Below are 15,732 nucleotides of genomic sequence, written 5' to 3'. Positions count from 1 at the left end.
CCGGGTCGGCCCGACACTGCGGCGCTGCTGTGCAGGTTAATGGTGTCTCCTCTGGGTTAATGAGGTTAAGGGTATGGTTAGGTTTGGGTTAAGGGCTTTCGGTGTGTAGCTGCACATGTCAGAAGTTTGGACACCCCTACTCCTGAAGGGTTTTACTGTGTTTAATTCTTTTCTGTGTCAGAACTGTGAAATAACCAGCAGAAACCTCAGATCTCCATAGAAGACCTAATGAAACATCATTCAGCCTACAGCAGTGTAGCCCCGCCCATTCAGCCTACAACAGTATAGCCCCGCCCATTCAGCCTACAGCAGTGTAGCCCCGCCCATTCAGCCTACAGCAGCTTAGCCCCGCCCATTCAGCCTACAGCAGTAATAATGTTTCAGCCCAGGCTGCTTTTTGATTGGGGGCAGGGAATCAGAATAGAGCTCATTTCCATATCTCAGTGTTTAAGGTAGAGTGTGTGTAACTGTAAGGGTGGAGAGAGGCGTAGAAATTAATTCTAACTGTATTTGGTTCATAAACTAATAGGTGTGTGTGTGTGTGTGTGTGTGTGTGTGTGTGTGTATCTGCAGATCTGGAGGATATGAGTGATGAGCAGAGGGAGGGATTAGCTTACCTGTGCCAGACTCTGGAGGTGTTCCTGGGCCAGGAGAGCACCAGCACTGCTCTGCCCAACGGACTGACCCCCATCAGCCTACTCGCACGGGTGAGTCTCTCAAACAGACACACACACACACACACACACACACACACACTTCACACAGCAGGAGGGCGCACTCCCATCATCACCATGCCGTGCCTCATCTCACACCAAGTCACACACACTGTCAGTGTATCGGAGTGTGTCGCTGCAGATCTGCAGCTCTGTCACTGATCCTCCACGTCTGACCAAACCGCTGTCCAGTCTCTGTGTGGGAGGAGGTGTGGTACTAGTGGACACGTGTGTGTGTGTGTGTGTGTGTGTGTGTGTGTGTTTTCAGTGCTTGGGTTCTGAAGGCTGTATGTGTGTGTTGTCAGTGGGTCAGACTCAGTTGTGTGTTAGTGGGGCTGGAAGTGTAGTGTGTGTGTGTGTGTGTGTGTGTGTGTGTGTGTGTGTGTTCTGATCAGTGTACTGTACCCACACTGTGACTCTGTGTAGGTGTTGTTTATGGTGCTGTTTAAACCCGGACAGTGCTTCAGTTTTCTTCAGAGCTGGAGGAAGAAACCTTCTGAGGAACCAAGACTCACAGGGGGACCCGACCCATCCTCCTCTGATCAGAACCATTTATACATTATTGATAAAAGTCTCTGAACCACCGAGACCGATCTACTGCTATGTGGCAACCTGTATAATATAAATATAAAAATGAATATGAATATGCACGTGTATGTAAATATAAACACCATTTTAATGATCTGGTTCTAAAAGCAGGTTCTAGAGCCGAACTCTTCTCTGAACTCTAGAACAGTGTCTCAGGCATCAGGCAGCGTCTTCATCACCATTAGGTGAAGAACTCTGTAGGAAAATCTGTCCCTGTGTCTCACACTCTTCTTCTGTCCTTTTTAATCTGTTCCAGGTGTGTGTGTGTGTGTGTGTGTGTGTGTGTGTGTGTGTGTGTGTGTTTCCAAAGCAGCATGTTTCCCTGCTCTGTGTGGAGTGTGTGTGCTGGGAGCGGTGCAGGTGTTGGGAGTGTGTTGGAGGGGTGTGTTTATAGAGGTCGGTGTGGGGGGCTCCTCTCAGAGTGGGTTTTATTTGCTTGTTGTTTCGGACCGTCTCGCTGAGCCATAATTACAAACACTGCCCCGGCGCTGGGGGGTTCTGGGGTTTGGGGAGTTTAAGGAGGTGGGCACATCAGGACCAGCATGTAAACTCAGAAGGGGGGCCACATCTGGCCCGGGACAAACAAGAAAATGACCGTAGCTCAATTTCTGCAGCACCTGTTTCACATCAGAGCACTGCCGGCCGGCCCGGTTCTTTAGGAAGGCTTCAAAGAGTCCGGTCTGGTTTGGATGAGAGGCTCGGACCCTCTGTGAAAGAGGGAGAGGAAGAGGGGGAGAGAGAGAGACAGCTGGGAGGGAAGGAGAGAGATGGAGAGAGGGAGAGAGAGAGAGAGAGAGAGAGAGAGAGAGAGAGAGAGAGAGCTGGGAGGGAGGGAGAGAGAGAGAGAGAGGGAGGGGGAGAGAGAGACAGAGAGAGAGAGAGAGCTGGGAGGGAAGGAGGGAGAGAGAGAGAGAGAGGGAGAGCTGGGAGGGAAGGAGGGAGAGAAAGAGAGAGAGAGAGAGAGAGAGAGAGAGAGAGAGAGAGAGAGAGACAGAGAGAGAGAGCTGGGAGGGAGAGCGAGAGAAAGCTGGGAGCAGATGGTTGCATTGGAGCTATGAGGCTAATGTAGCTAACAAGCAGTAGACACCGATGTACACCAGTTAGCACTGGACCTCGGAGCTAATGTGGCTCAGAACCACCTCACAATAGCTTAGCAACCACATGGAACAGCATAACCACGACCAATGACAACCACCTAAGATACCATTGCAACCCTGAGGCAGGTCAGTGCTGCCGCTTCAGAAAGAGCGTTAGTGAGGTCTATTGGATGAATATTGGATGATGATCACCACCCCACCTCATCATCCCCAACTCCCCCCCAACTCCTCCCAATCAAAAGTACTGGATGGAGCTCCTCCACCATCATTCCAGAGAACACAGTTCCTCCACTGCTCCACAGCTCCTCAATGCTGGGGGGCTTTATACCCCTCTAGCCCACGCCTGGCATTAGGCAGCATGGAGCCAATAGGGTCATGATGTTGATCTGCTCCAGAGAGTCCTATTCTATTGGCAGTACTTCTTCTCTACAGGGACTAGACAAGCTGTGTGTGCATTTGTACATCTGTGTTAGCAGTGGGTGTAACTTAAAGTAGCTGAGTGCATTCATTAGAAGGGGTGTCCACAAACATTTGGACATATAGTGTGGTGTTTAGCCTCTGAATCCTGAGTCAGAATCTGTGACCTGGTCTGTGTGCTGCTTCATAACTCACTCCCACACTGTCTGACTCCTCCCTCCTACGGATATTATAATCCCAGAATTCCTCAGCAGGGTTTCCTCCAGGGAGCTGCTCACGCTGCTGTTCCTCAGCTAGTTTATTTATTTATTCACTCCAGGTAGGAAGGATCTGAGCGGCCGAGCCGGAGGAGGCGCTCATTAAAAAGTGACACTGCAGCGGTGGGCGGTGGGGTGGGGTTGGGGGGGGGTTCCACCAGTTTCTCCTCTTTTTGTTTCCTGGGAGGTAAACAAAGCTACACATCTAAATCATCACACTTATTCTAATAACATCTGGATTAAAGATCTGAAATTAATATCAGAATCATATTACAATCATCCTGACTGAATTCATGACCGTCAGCTAACGCTGGCTGACCACGTCTCCTCTGAGCAGCACATGCAGATCTGAACAGAGTAAAGCCGTGAGAAGATGGAAGAGCATTTTCAGCTGCAGGTTCTACAGTGAGGAGCATCGTTAAGAGTTCAGGGGAGCTGTGGAGGTCAGGATGAGATCAGAGAAGCCCAGAGAACTTAAAGAGAACTGCTCGTCTGCTGTAAGAGCGACCATGAAAGTAAGAGAGCAGTAGGGTGGTGCACTGTTCTACCGAGCAGTGTGGAGCAGTGTGGAGCAGTGTGGAGCAGTGTGGAGCTGTGTGGAGCTGTGAGGTGTGGAGCGGTGTGAAGCTGTGTGGAGCGGTGTGGAGCGGTGTGGAGCTGTGTGGAGCAGTGTGGAGCAGTGTGGAGCAGTGAGGTGTGGAGCGGTGTGGAGCTGTGAGGAGCAGTGTGGAGCAGTGTGGAGCGGTGTGGAGCGGTGTGGAGCGGTGAGGAGCTGTGAGGAGCTGTGAGGAGCTGTGAGGAGCTGTGAGGAGCTGTGAGGAGCAGTGAGGAGCGGTGAATCAAGTCAAGTCAAGTCAGATTTATTTTATTTGTACAGCTTTTTACAAAGCAGCTTTACATAAATAGTGATTAATAAAAGACAGAGACAGAGAAGAAAGAAGAAAATAACGTAAGACATGAAGAATCAAAGACCCCCAGTGAGCCCCAACAGCGACAGTGCAGGAAAAACTCCCTCAGAGCTGGAGGAAGAAACCTTGGGAGGAACCAAGACTCACAAGGGGGACCCAATCCGTCCTCCTCTGATCAGAACTATTTAAACATTAATGATAAAAATTACTAAACCAGGTATAACAGATATTAATAGTGGCAGACAGTTGCGAGTCCATTTAGGTTTAACATGGTCATTAGACAGGTAGCAGTGGTAGGAGGGTGTGCCGCTGGTCTGGTGGTGGGGGCGGGGCCTGCTGGTTGGACTGGTAGATGGCAGCTGGTCTGACGCAGGTAGAGGGGACCTCAGCGGTCAGTCTTCCAGCAGGTCGGGCTGGGTGGTCATTTACTGGGAGAAGGTAAAGAGACAGAGTTAGTTCTGAGAGGAATTTTATAGAGATCAGAGAATGTTGAGCAGTATCAGAGTGTGTCTGACGACTCCGGCAGGTCTGACTATAACAGTCTAATTAAAAGGAGAGAGCCAGAAGGTAACACAGACACGGGAGCTCCCTGAAACATTAGCGTCCATCTGCTCCACCGTCAACAAACCTGAGTGATCGCGTGTAAGCAGCGAGACGACAGCTCCAGCATTTCAGTGTACTACAATTCCCTGTGTCCTCGAACCCCTGGACCTGCAGCCCTTATCTAAGAAACATTAATTACCAAAAGCTAAACTAAACATATGAGTTTCAGCCTAGATTTAAAGACTGAGACTGTGTCTGAGTCCCCAACATTATCTGGAAGGTTATTCCAGAGCTGGGGGGCTTTATAGGAAAAGGCTCTTCCCCCTGCTGAGGTTTTCTGAATTTTGGGAACGAGTAAGAGGCCAGCACCCTGAGATCTAAGTAGTCTTGATGGTTCATAATCAGTAATAAGATCCTGCAGGTACTCAGGAGCGAGGCCATGTAGGGCTTTATATGTTAATAAAAGAATTTTATAATCAGTGCTGAACTGAACTGGGAGCAGTGCAGTGCTGATAGAACTGGACTGATATGGTCAGATGTTCTAGGTCTGCACGCGGCACTCCGCAGTTAGGGGTTAGCGGTGGGCTCTACAGCAGAACAGCATCCCCAGCTGAGAGGAGTGAAGGGAGGGAGCTGTTTCTTCAGTTTTAGGCTAATGTAAGAGAATTAGCACCAATAGCATTTAAGTTATAAAGCTAACCAAGTTAACAAGTAATAGAAATGTATACCCCACCAGTTAGCATTGGCATTGGAGCTACATGGCTAATGTAGCCAACAAATAATGAAAGCTTATAGCCCACCAATAAGCTGGATAACTGGAGCTCTGAGCAGAGGTGGTTCTGCTGCTCGGCCAATCAGATTACACACAGATACAGACTGGTGTAGTAGAATTTGTGCTGCTGATCGAGGTGTTTAGTCCGTTTTGTCTCTCCTACAGGGGCTGAGTGTTACTCATTAATATTCATGAGCTCATTAACATGTGGATTTTCTGGAGTTCGCTGAGGTGACGTGTAGAAACACGACGGTGGTGACGAGAGCGGCCTGAACTGTAACCTTCTCAAACTGTGTCTGTGTGCGTCTGTGTGTCTGTGTGTGTCTGTGTGTGTGTGCGTCTGTGTGTGCGTGTCTGTGTGTCTGTGTGCGTCTGTGTGTGTGTGTCTGTGTGTGTGTCTCTGTGTGTGTGTGTGTCTCTGTGTGTGTGTGTGTCTCTGTGTGTGTGTGTGTCTCTGTGTGTGTGTGTCTCTGTGTGTGTGTGTGTCTGTGTGTGTCTGTGTGTCTGTCTGTGTGTGTGTGTCTGTGTGTGTCTGTGTGTGTGTGTCTGTGTGTGTGTGTCTGTGTGTGTCTGTGTGTGTCTGTCTGTGTGTCTGTCTGTGTGTGTGTGTGTCTGTGTGCGTGTCTGTGTTAGGTGATCTCTGTCATCGCTACATGCTCTGATGTCGGGTCAGAGATGAGGACAGATGGCCACACTGTGCACGTGAGTGCTGAAAGATCAGGGGTCAGGTCACCATGTCTGACAGTGACCGTCTGAGAGAGCTGCAGGGTTCCTGTAAATGGCACTGACCTCTGTGACCTTCTGAAAGTTCCTTTGTGTGTGGTTGATTTAGTCCTCAATTCAAATTATATTAATGTATAACTTTAGGGGGCGCTCTATAATACTCTATAATGTTCATATGATCCACACGCTCATTCTAAAAGACTGTAATACACTACAGGAAGCGTAGGGGGCGCTCTATAATGCTCTATAATGTTCATATGATCCACACGCTCATTCTGACAGACTGTAATACACTACAGGAAGCGTAGGGGGCGCTCTATAATGCTCTGTAATGATCATATGATCCACACGCTCATTCTGACAGACTGTAATACACTACAGGAAGAGTAGGGGGCGCTCTATAATGCTCTATAATGTTTATATGATCCACACGCTCATTCTGACACTGTAATACACTGCAGGAAGCGTAGGGGGCGCTCTATAATGCTCTGTAATGATCATATGATCCACAAGCTCATTCTGACAGACTGTAATACACTACAGGAAGCGTAGGGGGCGCTCTATAATGCTCTATAATGTTCATATGATCCACACGCTCATTCTGACAGACTGTAATACACTACAGGAAGCGTAGGGGGCGCTCTATAATGTTCATATGATCCACACGCTCATTCTGACACTGTAATACACTACAGGAAGCGTAGGGGGCGCTCTATAATGTTCATATGATCCACACACTCATTCTGACAGACTGTAATACACTACAGGAAGCGTAGGGGGCGCTCTATAACGCTCTATAATGTTCATATGATCACACGCTCATTCTGACAGACTGTAATACACTACAGGAAGCGTAGGGGGCGCTCTATAATGCTCTATAATGTTCATATGATCACACACTCATTCTGACAGACTGTAATACACTACAGGAAGCGTAGGGGGCGCTCTATAATGCTCTATAATGTTCATATGATCCACACGCTCATTCTGACAGACTGTAATACACTACAGGAAGCGTAGGGGGCGCTCTATAATGCTCTATAATGTTCATATGATCCACACGCTGATGTATTTGGGCCAACAGGGTATACTCGGGCACTGAAACCTTGCCCACTCAGGTACAGGTGATACAGGTACAGGTGTATCTGAGAGTGTGAGGTTAAGATGGGTTAAACCAGACTTGGCAGAGTTGTTGACAGTGTGTGTGTAGGTCAGGTGAGGTGATAAATACACACACACACACACACACACACACACAGGGACAGTTAAATAATGAGTAGATGTATGCACTTCTATCAACAGGGGGCAGTGTGCGCTCAGATATTACACTCCTCCAAAGAAGTGAACAACAATGGAGTACATGGGCTGTCCATTGTGTGTGTGTGTGTGTGTGTGTGTGTGTGTGTGTGTGCTGAAGGTGATGTAGGTGATTTTAACCTTGTGTAGATGAGTTCATGTGTTCTGTACTAATGGAGAAGACACTGTGATGATGCAGTCCACATCTAGAGCTTTGATTGGTGGGCATTTGCTTTCAGAAAGTGTATGTGTGTGTGTGTGTGTGTGTGTGTGTGTGTGTGTGTGTGTCGGGTTTAATGCAGGCTCAGTGTGAGTGAGGGGTGCAGTACACAGACACTCCCAGAGCTTAACCAGGTTCTAATGAAGGAGGCCTGCCTGAAGGGGAAGGTCAGTGCAGTGTAATAACATATTAATAACAGCACTTCTGCTCTAACGTTATGAACTTTCTCTAGTTTAACTCGTCCTTCACCAGGAAAGGAACAGAGGCAGCAGCAGAGTGGAGCTCCAGCTTCCACAGAGAGCCTTACACAGTACCTAAAGATATCTAATGCAGAGAGGGTATATTATTATTATTATTATTATTATTATTATTTCAGATAGAGATCACACTCCACCAGACTGGGACTGGTTCTGAGTACCAGTCTGATCAGAGAGAGATCCTAAAGAAATCTTTACTTAATTTAATGTGGGACATTTTATTAGATAGATACGTACAGTATATATTACATATGAGGTATAATACATATAGACACATTTATAATGTAAATAGGTTGTATCGTTTTTGTATATAAATACTTAAATGCAGTGTATATAATTTATTATTATTATTATTATTATTATCAGATGTAGCTACTATTTGGGACATGGTGGGCAGTGAATGGGTTAGTGCAGAGAGAGCCTATTAAAATAGCATATTAATATTCTGAATTCTGTGTGTGTGTGTGTGTGTGTGTGTGTGTGTGTGTGTGTGTGTCCTATGGGAACAGGACAGAACATTAAAAACACATTTAACTGCACATATTTCTCATAGAATGCGATTAAGACTGAAACTGTCCATGAAATTAGACGTCTGATAATTTACTGCACCAAGCTCAGCGTCTCTCACCACCACCAACACCAGACTGACCACTGAGGGACTCCTGTTCAGAGGTGGAGATCAGTTTATCAGCTCCCAAACTCTTCATTTCCTCACCTGCTATGCGTGTGTCTGTGTGTGTGTGTGTGTGTGTGTGTGTGTGTGTGTGTGTGTATGAGAGTGTGTACATAGATAAATAAATACAGTATTCTATAATCCATGGGTGGGTATAATTCCATAGATACATAAATAGAAATCTGGTATCTGGTACATGCACTATATTGTCAAAAGTATTCACTGACCCGTCCACTGAATTCAGGTGTTCCAGTCAGTTCCACGGCCACAGGTGTATAAAACCGAGCACCCAGGCCTGCAGACTGCCTCTACACACATTAGTGAAAGAACGGGTCACTCTCAGGAGCTCAGTGAACTCCAGCGTGGGACAGTGATCGGACACCACCTGTGCAACAAGTCCAGTCGTGAAATTTCCTCCCACTTCAGTGGAAGTGGTCGACCATGTAAAATGACAGAGAGGGGTCAGTGGATGCTGAGGCTCATTGTGCTCAGAGGTCACAGACTTCGCTTCGCTATCGCTACAGACCCCCGAACTTCACGTGGCTTCAGATCAGCTGAGGAACAGAGAGCGTAGAGAGCTTCAGTGCTCAATGCAAAGCGTGGGACACAGGGGTGTAAAGCATGCTGCCACTGGACTGTAGAGCAGTGGAGACGGGTTCTCTGGAGTGACCAATCACGCTTCTCCATCTGGCAATCCGATAGACGAGTCTGGGTTTGGCGGTTGCCAGGGAACCGGTACTCATCTGACTGCATTGTACCGAGTGTAAAGTTTGGTGGAGGGGGGATCATGGTGTGGGGGTGTTTTTCAGGAGTTGAGTTAAGTTCCAGTGACAGGAACTCTTAATGCTTCAGAGATTTTGTTCAGTTTCATGCTCCCAGCTTTGCGGGAACAGTTTGGGGACGGTCCCTTCCTGCTCCAACATGACTGCGCTCCAGTGCACAAAGCAAGGTCCATAAAGACAGTGATGAGCGGTGAAGACGGCTGTCCTTGTCTAAATTACAGCAGCCACTCAAACCTGTCCACATGACCTCATAAAATGTCTGTATGCCTAAATTACTGTATGTGTGTTATATATGTATATAGAGATCACCCAGCCTGTCTCATCTGTAGGTGCACAGGATCAGTAGTCTGTGAATATCATTTCCTTTTGATGATGTCAGTAGTTTGTACATGGCTGTGTGATTGTGGTTTGGTGGTGCAGCAGGAGGGCAGCAGTGTGTGCTGAGGGGGTTAAACAGGAGCGGTGGGCTGAGCTGTGTGAGGAGCTGAGGTGTGTGTTTCAGTGTAATGGTCTGTATTAGAGCTGACTCTTCTACAAACTGCGGGAGACCACCACCCTCATTACACACTGCCCAGTTAAACCACTCTCCACTGTACTGGTTCTGAGGACCGGTCTGAGGTAGCAGGGAGATTAGATTAGATTGGTCCCTCAGTGCTGTACCCTGTACACAGCTTTATTAATGCTCTCTCTCTCTCTCCCTGGTTGTTCACACTGCTCTACAGCTGATTTGTGGTTGGAGTTTGTTTACAGACTGAAGGAATACAGCCTTTGTACCAGTTGGGGGGGGGGGGGGGTACAGACGTTTAGCACCAATCATTTAGCCTACAGCATTCTAGCATCGCCCATTCAAGCTGTAGCAGTTTAGCCCCACCCATTCAGTGGGCAGGGCTAAATTGACAGATATGTAAATGATCTGTTTTTTGTGACACCAAAGAAACTGAATTTAGTTTCCATATATGTGCTGTAGTACTGTAGTACTAGGGGACTGTAGTGCTGGGGGAGTGTAGTACTGTGGGACTGGGGGACTGTAGTACTGAGGGACTGGAGGACTGTAGTGCTGGGGGAGTGTAGTACTGTGGGACTGGGGGACTGTAGTACTGAGGGACTGGAGAACTGTAGTACTGTAGGACTAGAGGACTGAGGGACTGTAGTACTGGGGGACTGTAGCATTGGGGGGCTGTAGTACTGTGGGACTGGAGGACTGGGGACTGTAGTACTGTGGGACTGGGGGACTGTAGTGTTGTAGGACTGGAGGACTGTGGGACTGGAGGACTGTGGGGCTGTAGTACTGTGGGACTGGAGGACTGTGGTGCTGTAGTACTGTGGGACTGGGGACTGGAGGACTGTGGGGCTGTAGTACTGTGGGGCTGTAGTACTGTGGGACTGGAGGACTGTGGTGCTGTAGTACTGTGGGACTGGGGACTGGAGGACTGTGGGGCTGTAGTACTGTGGGGCTGTAGTACTGTGGGACTGGAGGACTGTAGAGTGAGAGGGAAGTGGAGCTCACTCCTGTAGGTGGGGCTGTGATGTGAGGTGGATGATGCTGGACGGATGAGTCAGTCTGTGATGCTGCAGGCTTCTCCTCACTTAACATGCAGGAACAGCACTACTGAGAGAGAGAGAGAGAGACCGAGAGAGAGAGAGGGAGAGCGAGCGAGAGAGAGAGACAGAAAGAGAGAGGGAGAGCGAGGGAGAGCGAGCGAGAGAGAGAAAGACCGAGGGAGAGACGGGGAGAGAGAGGCAGAGAGAGAGGCAGAGAGAGAGGCAGAGAGAGAGGGAGAGAGAGAAAGAGAGGGAGAGAGAGAGAAAGAAAGGGAGAGAGAGAGAGAGAGAGAGAGATGGTAGAGAAAGGAGTACACACTCAGGCCCTCACTTGTCTTTTCCCATTGGATGTCTCATTAGGAGTGCAGTGAGGCTAGAACAGTGTGTGTGTGTGTGTGTGTCTAAGTGCATGCACAGTGTGTTTGACATGCTTGTGCTACAGTGACAGATGCAAGCTGGACTGCAGACTGAAGGTAAACACCACACACACACACACACACACACACACACACACACACACACTGACGGACTGATGTGATGTACGCAGGTTTGAAGGAGTCGGCTCATATTAAACCTTACAGGTGTTCAACAGCAAAGTACAGGTTTATCTCCAATTCAGCCTTTCAATTCAAGCTTATTAAAAGAGCTGATCCTGCTTCTGTTGGAGTAACTGTCTCTACTGTCCAGAGAAGAAGACTTTCTACTAGATTCTGGAGGAGGAGCATTGCTGTGAGGATTTGATTGCATTCAGCAACAAGAGCGTTAGTGAGGTCAGGATGTTGGATGATGATCACCACCCCACCTCATCATCCCCAACTCATCTCAAAAGTGCTGGATGGAGCTCCACCACCATCATTCCAGAGAACACAGTTCTTCCACTGCTCTACAGCTCCTCAATGCTGGGGGGCTTTATACCCCTCTAGCCCACGCCTGCCATTAGACAGCATGGAGCCAATAGAGTCATGATGTTGATCTGCTCCAGAGAGTCCTATTCTATTGACAGTACTTCTTCTCTACAGGGACTAGACAAGCTGTGTGTGCATTTGCGTCACATCTGTTTCAGCAATGTGTGCAACTTAAAGTAGCTGAATACATTCATTAGAAGGGGTGTCCATAAACATTTGGACATAATGTAGCTCTGTATATCACAGTATCTACATTTACAATGTTAATAATATTGAGAGATTATAGCTCCACCTGAGCGTGTGGATCATATGAACATTATAGAGCATTATAGAGCGCCCCCTATGCTTTCAGTAGTGTATTACAGTCTGTCAGAATGAGCGTGTGGAGCATATGAACATTATAGAGCATTATAGAGCGCCCCCTACGCTTCCTGTAGTGTATTACAGTCTGTCAGAATGAGCGTGTGGATCATATGAACATTATAGAGCATTATAGAGCGCCCCTTACGCATCCTGTAGTGTATTACAGTCTGTCAGAATGAGCGTGTGGATCATATGAACATTATAGAGCATTATAGAGCGCCCCCTACGCTTCCTGTAGTGTATTACAGTCTGTCAGAATGAGCATGTGGATCATATGATCATTATAGAGCGCCCCCTACAATTCCTGTAGTGTATTACAGTCTGTCAGAATGAGCGTGTGGATCATATGAACATTATAGAGCGCCCCCTACTCTTCCTGTAGTGTATTACAGTCTGTCAGAATGAGCGGGTGAATCATATGAACATTACAGAGCATTATAGAGCGCCCCCTACGCTTTCTGTAGTGTATTACAGTCTGTCAGAATGAGCGTGTGGATCATATGAACATTATAGAGCATTATAGAGCGCCCCCTACGCTTCCTGTAGTGTATTATAGTCTTTTAGAATGAGCGTGTGGATCATATGAACATTATAGAGCATTATAGAGCGCCCCCAACGCTTCCTGCAGTGTATTACAGTGTCAGAATGAGCGTGTGGATCATATGAACATTATAGAGCATTATAGAGCGCCCCCTACGCTTCCTGTAGTGTATTACAGTCTGTCAGAATGAGCGTGTGGATCATATGATCATTACAGAGCATTATAGAGCGCCCCCTACGCTTCCTGTAGTGTATTACAGTCTGTCAGAATGAGCGTGTGGATCATATGAACATTATAGAGCATTATAGAGCGCCCCCTACGCTTCCTGTAGTGTATTACAGTCTGTCAGAATGAGCGTGTGGATCATATGAACATTATAGAGCGCCCCCTACTCTTCCTGTAGTGTATTACAGTCTGTCAGAATGAGCGGGTGAATCATATGAACATTACAGAGCATTATAGAGCGCCCCCTACGCTTCCTGTAGTGTATTACAGTCTTTTAGAATGAGCGTGTGGATCATGTGAACATTATAGAGCATTATAGAGCGCCCCCAACGCTTCCTGCAGTGTATTACAGTGTCAGAATGAGCATGTGGATCATATGAACATTATAGAGCATTATAGAGCGCCCCCTATGCTTCCTGTAGTGTATTACAGTCTGTCAGAATGAGCGTGTGGATCATATGATCATTATAGAGCATTATAGAGCGCCCCCTACGCTTCCTGTAGAGTATTACAGTCTGTCAGAATGAGCGTGTGGATCATATGAACATTATAGAGCATTATAGAGCGCCCCCTACGCTTCCTGTAGTGTATTACAGTCTGTCAGAATGAGCGTGTGGATCATATGATCATTACAGAGCATTATAGAGCGCCCCCTACGCTTCCTGTAGTGTATTACAGTCTGTCAGAATGAGCGTGTGGATCATATGATCATTATAGAGCATTATAGAGCGCCCCCTACACTTCCTGTAGTGTATTACAGTCTGTCAGAATGAGCGTGTGGATCATATGAACATTATAGAGCGCCCCCTACTCTTCCTGTAGTGTATTACAGTCTGTCAGAATGAGTGTGTGGATCATATGAACATTATAGAGCATTATAGAGCGCCCCCTACGCTTCCTGTAGTGTATTACAGTCTGTCAGAATGAGCGTGTGGATCATATGAACATTATAGAGCACCCCCTACTCTTCCTGTAGTGTATTACAGTCTGTCAGAATGAGTGTGTGGATCATATGAACATTATAGAGCGCCCCCTACACTTCCTGTAGTGTATTACAGTCTGTCAGAATGAGCGTGTGGATCATATGAACATTATGGAGCATTATAGAGCGCCCCCTACGCTTCCTGTAGTGTATTACAGTCTGTCAGAATGAGCGTGTGGATCATATGAACATTATGGAGCATTATAGAGCGCCCCTTACGCTTCCTGTAGTGTATTACAGTCTGTCAGGATGTGTGGATCACTATTATGGACACTATGGTTAAGAGCGCAGGCCGGCTTTTCTCCATCAGCTGCTCGTGCGTCCACTGCAGAGTAATTATAGCTGAAGAAGAAACAGCTGGACTTCCACAGCTGCATCTAATTTACTTTAACATGGCTTTCCTGTAACACTTACAGTGCACTGCAGTAAACACAGTGCAGATGTGGAGAGAGAGAGAGGGAGAGAGAGAGGGAGGGAGGGGGGTGAATATAAATGACCCATTCAGTCGCCCTTTCTCATTACTGCAGCTAATTAAACCCATATCTGCTTATATCTGCTTTATAACCCCTCAGCAGAAACAGTACAGCTAATAGCATTAAGCTACGCCTGCTGTTAAACTAATTACGAGTCCAACAGCATTCACATTCAGCCTACACACACACACACACACACACATTCGTGCTCACACACAGACACTGACATTTCAGTGTGCAGGCGAGGTCTAAGGAAGATATGTCATTTCTTAATCATGATACTGGCTTCAGCAATATCAATATCACTGGAGGTGCCATTACTATTATTATTATTATATTATTATTATTATTATTATTTAACTTATTTATTATTAGTATTATTTTACTTAGATTTTATAGGGACGTATAGGGAACTGTATCTCTGTGTAGAATCTTGTGGTTGCTGGAGAACTTCCAGGTGATTCCTATACTGACTCAGGTGGTTTCTATGGTGTCCCATGTGGTTGCTAGGGTACTGCCCAGTGGTTCCTATGACGTTCCAGGAGTCCTGTTCCTCTGTTGTTGCAGGTGGTTGCTAGGGTGTTGCCAGATGGTTTCTATGTGTCACAGGTGGTTGCTAGGGTACTTCCAATGCACAAACATTTGCAAAGCTGTTTTGAGCATTCCACCTTCGTTCCTATAAAAAAATCATACTTAAATGGTTGCTATGTGGAAACTGTGCATCCAATCAGAAATCTGTATAGAAGAACACTGTTTCTTGCCAGACTGAACATTCTGGGGTTGGTTTGGTGTTAATATCTCCACAGCTGCAGGAGTTAGCTGACCGCTCGCACTGGATCCAGATTCAGATTCACAGAAACTTTCTTAAGAAAAAACTTCTGAAGGATCTTAAAGAGAAAAACTGAGAAGTTCATAAGAATGTTTCTGAATGAGGTTCTCCAAAAAACTCAATTAATGATCAAGATGTAGGGTTTTCTTAAGCTACTTGTCATTGTGTAATTATTTAGGCTCACAGTAACATGCTCGTTAATGCTCGTTAATGCTCGTTAAGAATGAACGCAGTAAGAAGAGCTTCTTTGTGACTCCGGCTCCGGGTTCTGAGGGTGTTTTAATTAGTAATGCTGGATCAGAACAGACTCAGGGTGTTTAATCAGCCTCTGTGGTTCAGCAGTGTGGGTTTAGGACCCTGCTCGGTGTGCTGCAGCAGCGGAACAGTAATGGGGGGGTTTGCAGCTCTGGTGCAGCAGATGGCTCGTCTGCGCTCGCGGAATAAAGTGGGAATGTGAATTTAATCAGGAGCAGAAATGCAAATATGATTTGATTTCCAACTACAAAAAAGAAAGCTGAGCAAACCCACACACACACACACCAACTGAACCAGAGCTGGACACACACACTGACTGCAGGATGGTTCCATACGTACAGATAAAGAACATTTCAACACGTTTTAGATCT

At 46.8% G+C, this 15,732-nt stretch overlaps 1 protein-coding gene across 1 annotated transcript in view; it reads left to right on the top strand.

Moving 5' to 3' along the window:
• The window catches only part of smyd3 (SET and MYND domain containing 3), a 146,312-nt gene that overhangs the window by 28,086 nt on the left and 102,494 nt on the right, over window positions 1-15,732 (top strand). The window contains exon 5 of the mRNA XM_072690219.1: window positions 574-707. Within this exon, the coding sequence (XP_072546320.1) occupies window positions 574-707 (134 nt within the window). The remainder of the gene's footprint in view (window positions 1-573; window positions 708-15,732) is intronic.

Source organism: Salminus brasiliensis, chromosome 10 (assembly GCF_030463535.1).
Source record: "Salminus brasiliensis chromosome 10, fSalBra1.hap2, whole genome shotgun sequence".
Classification (NCBI taxonomy): Eukaryota; Metazoa; Chordata; class Actinopteri; order Characiformes; family Bryconidae; genus Salminus; species Salminus brasiliensis.
The sequence above is the reverse complement of the archived record's forward strand: the minus strand, read 5'-3'. Positions and strand labels throughout refer to the sequence as shown.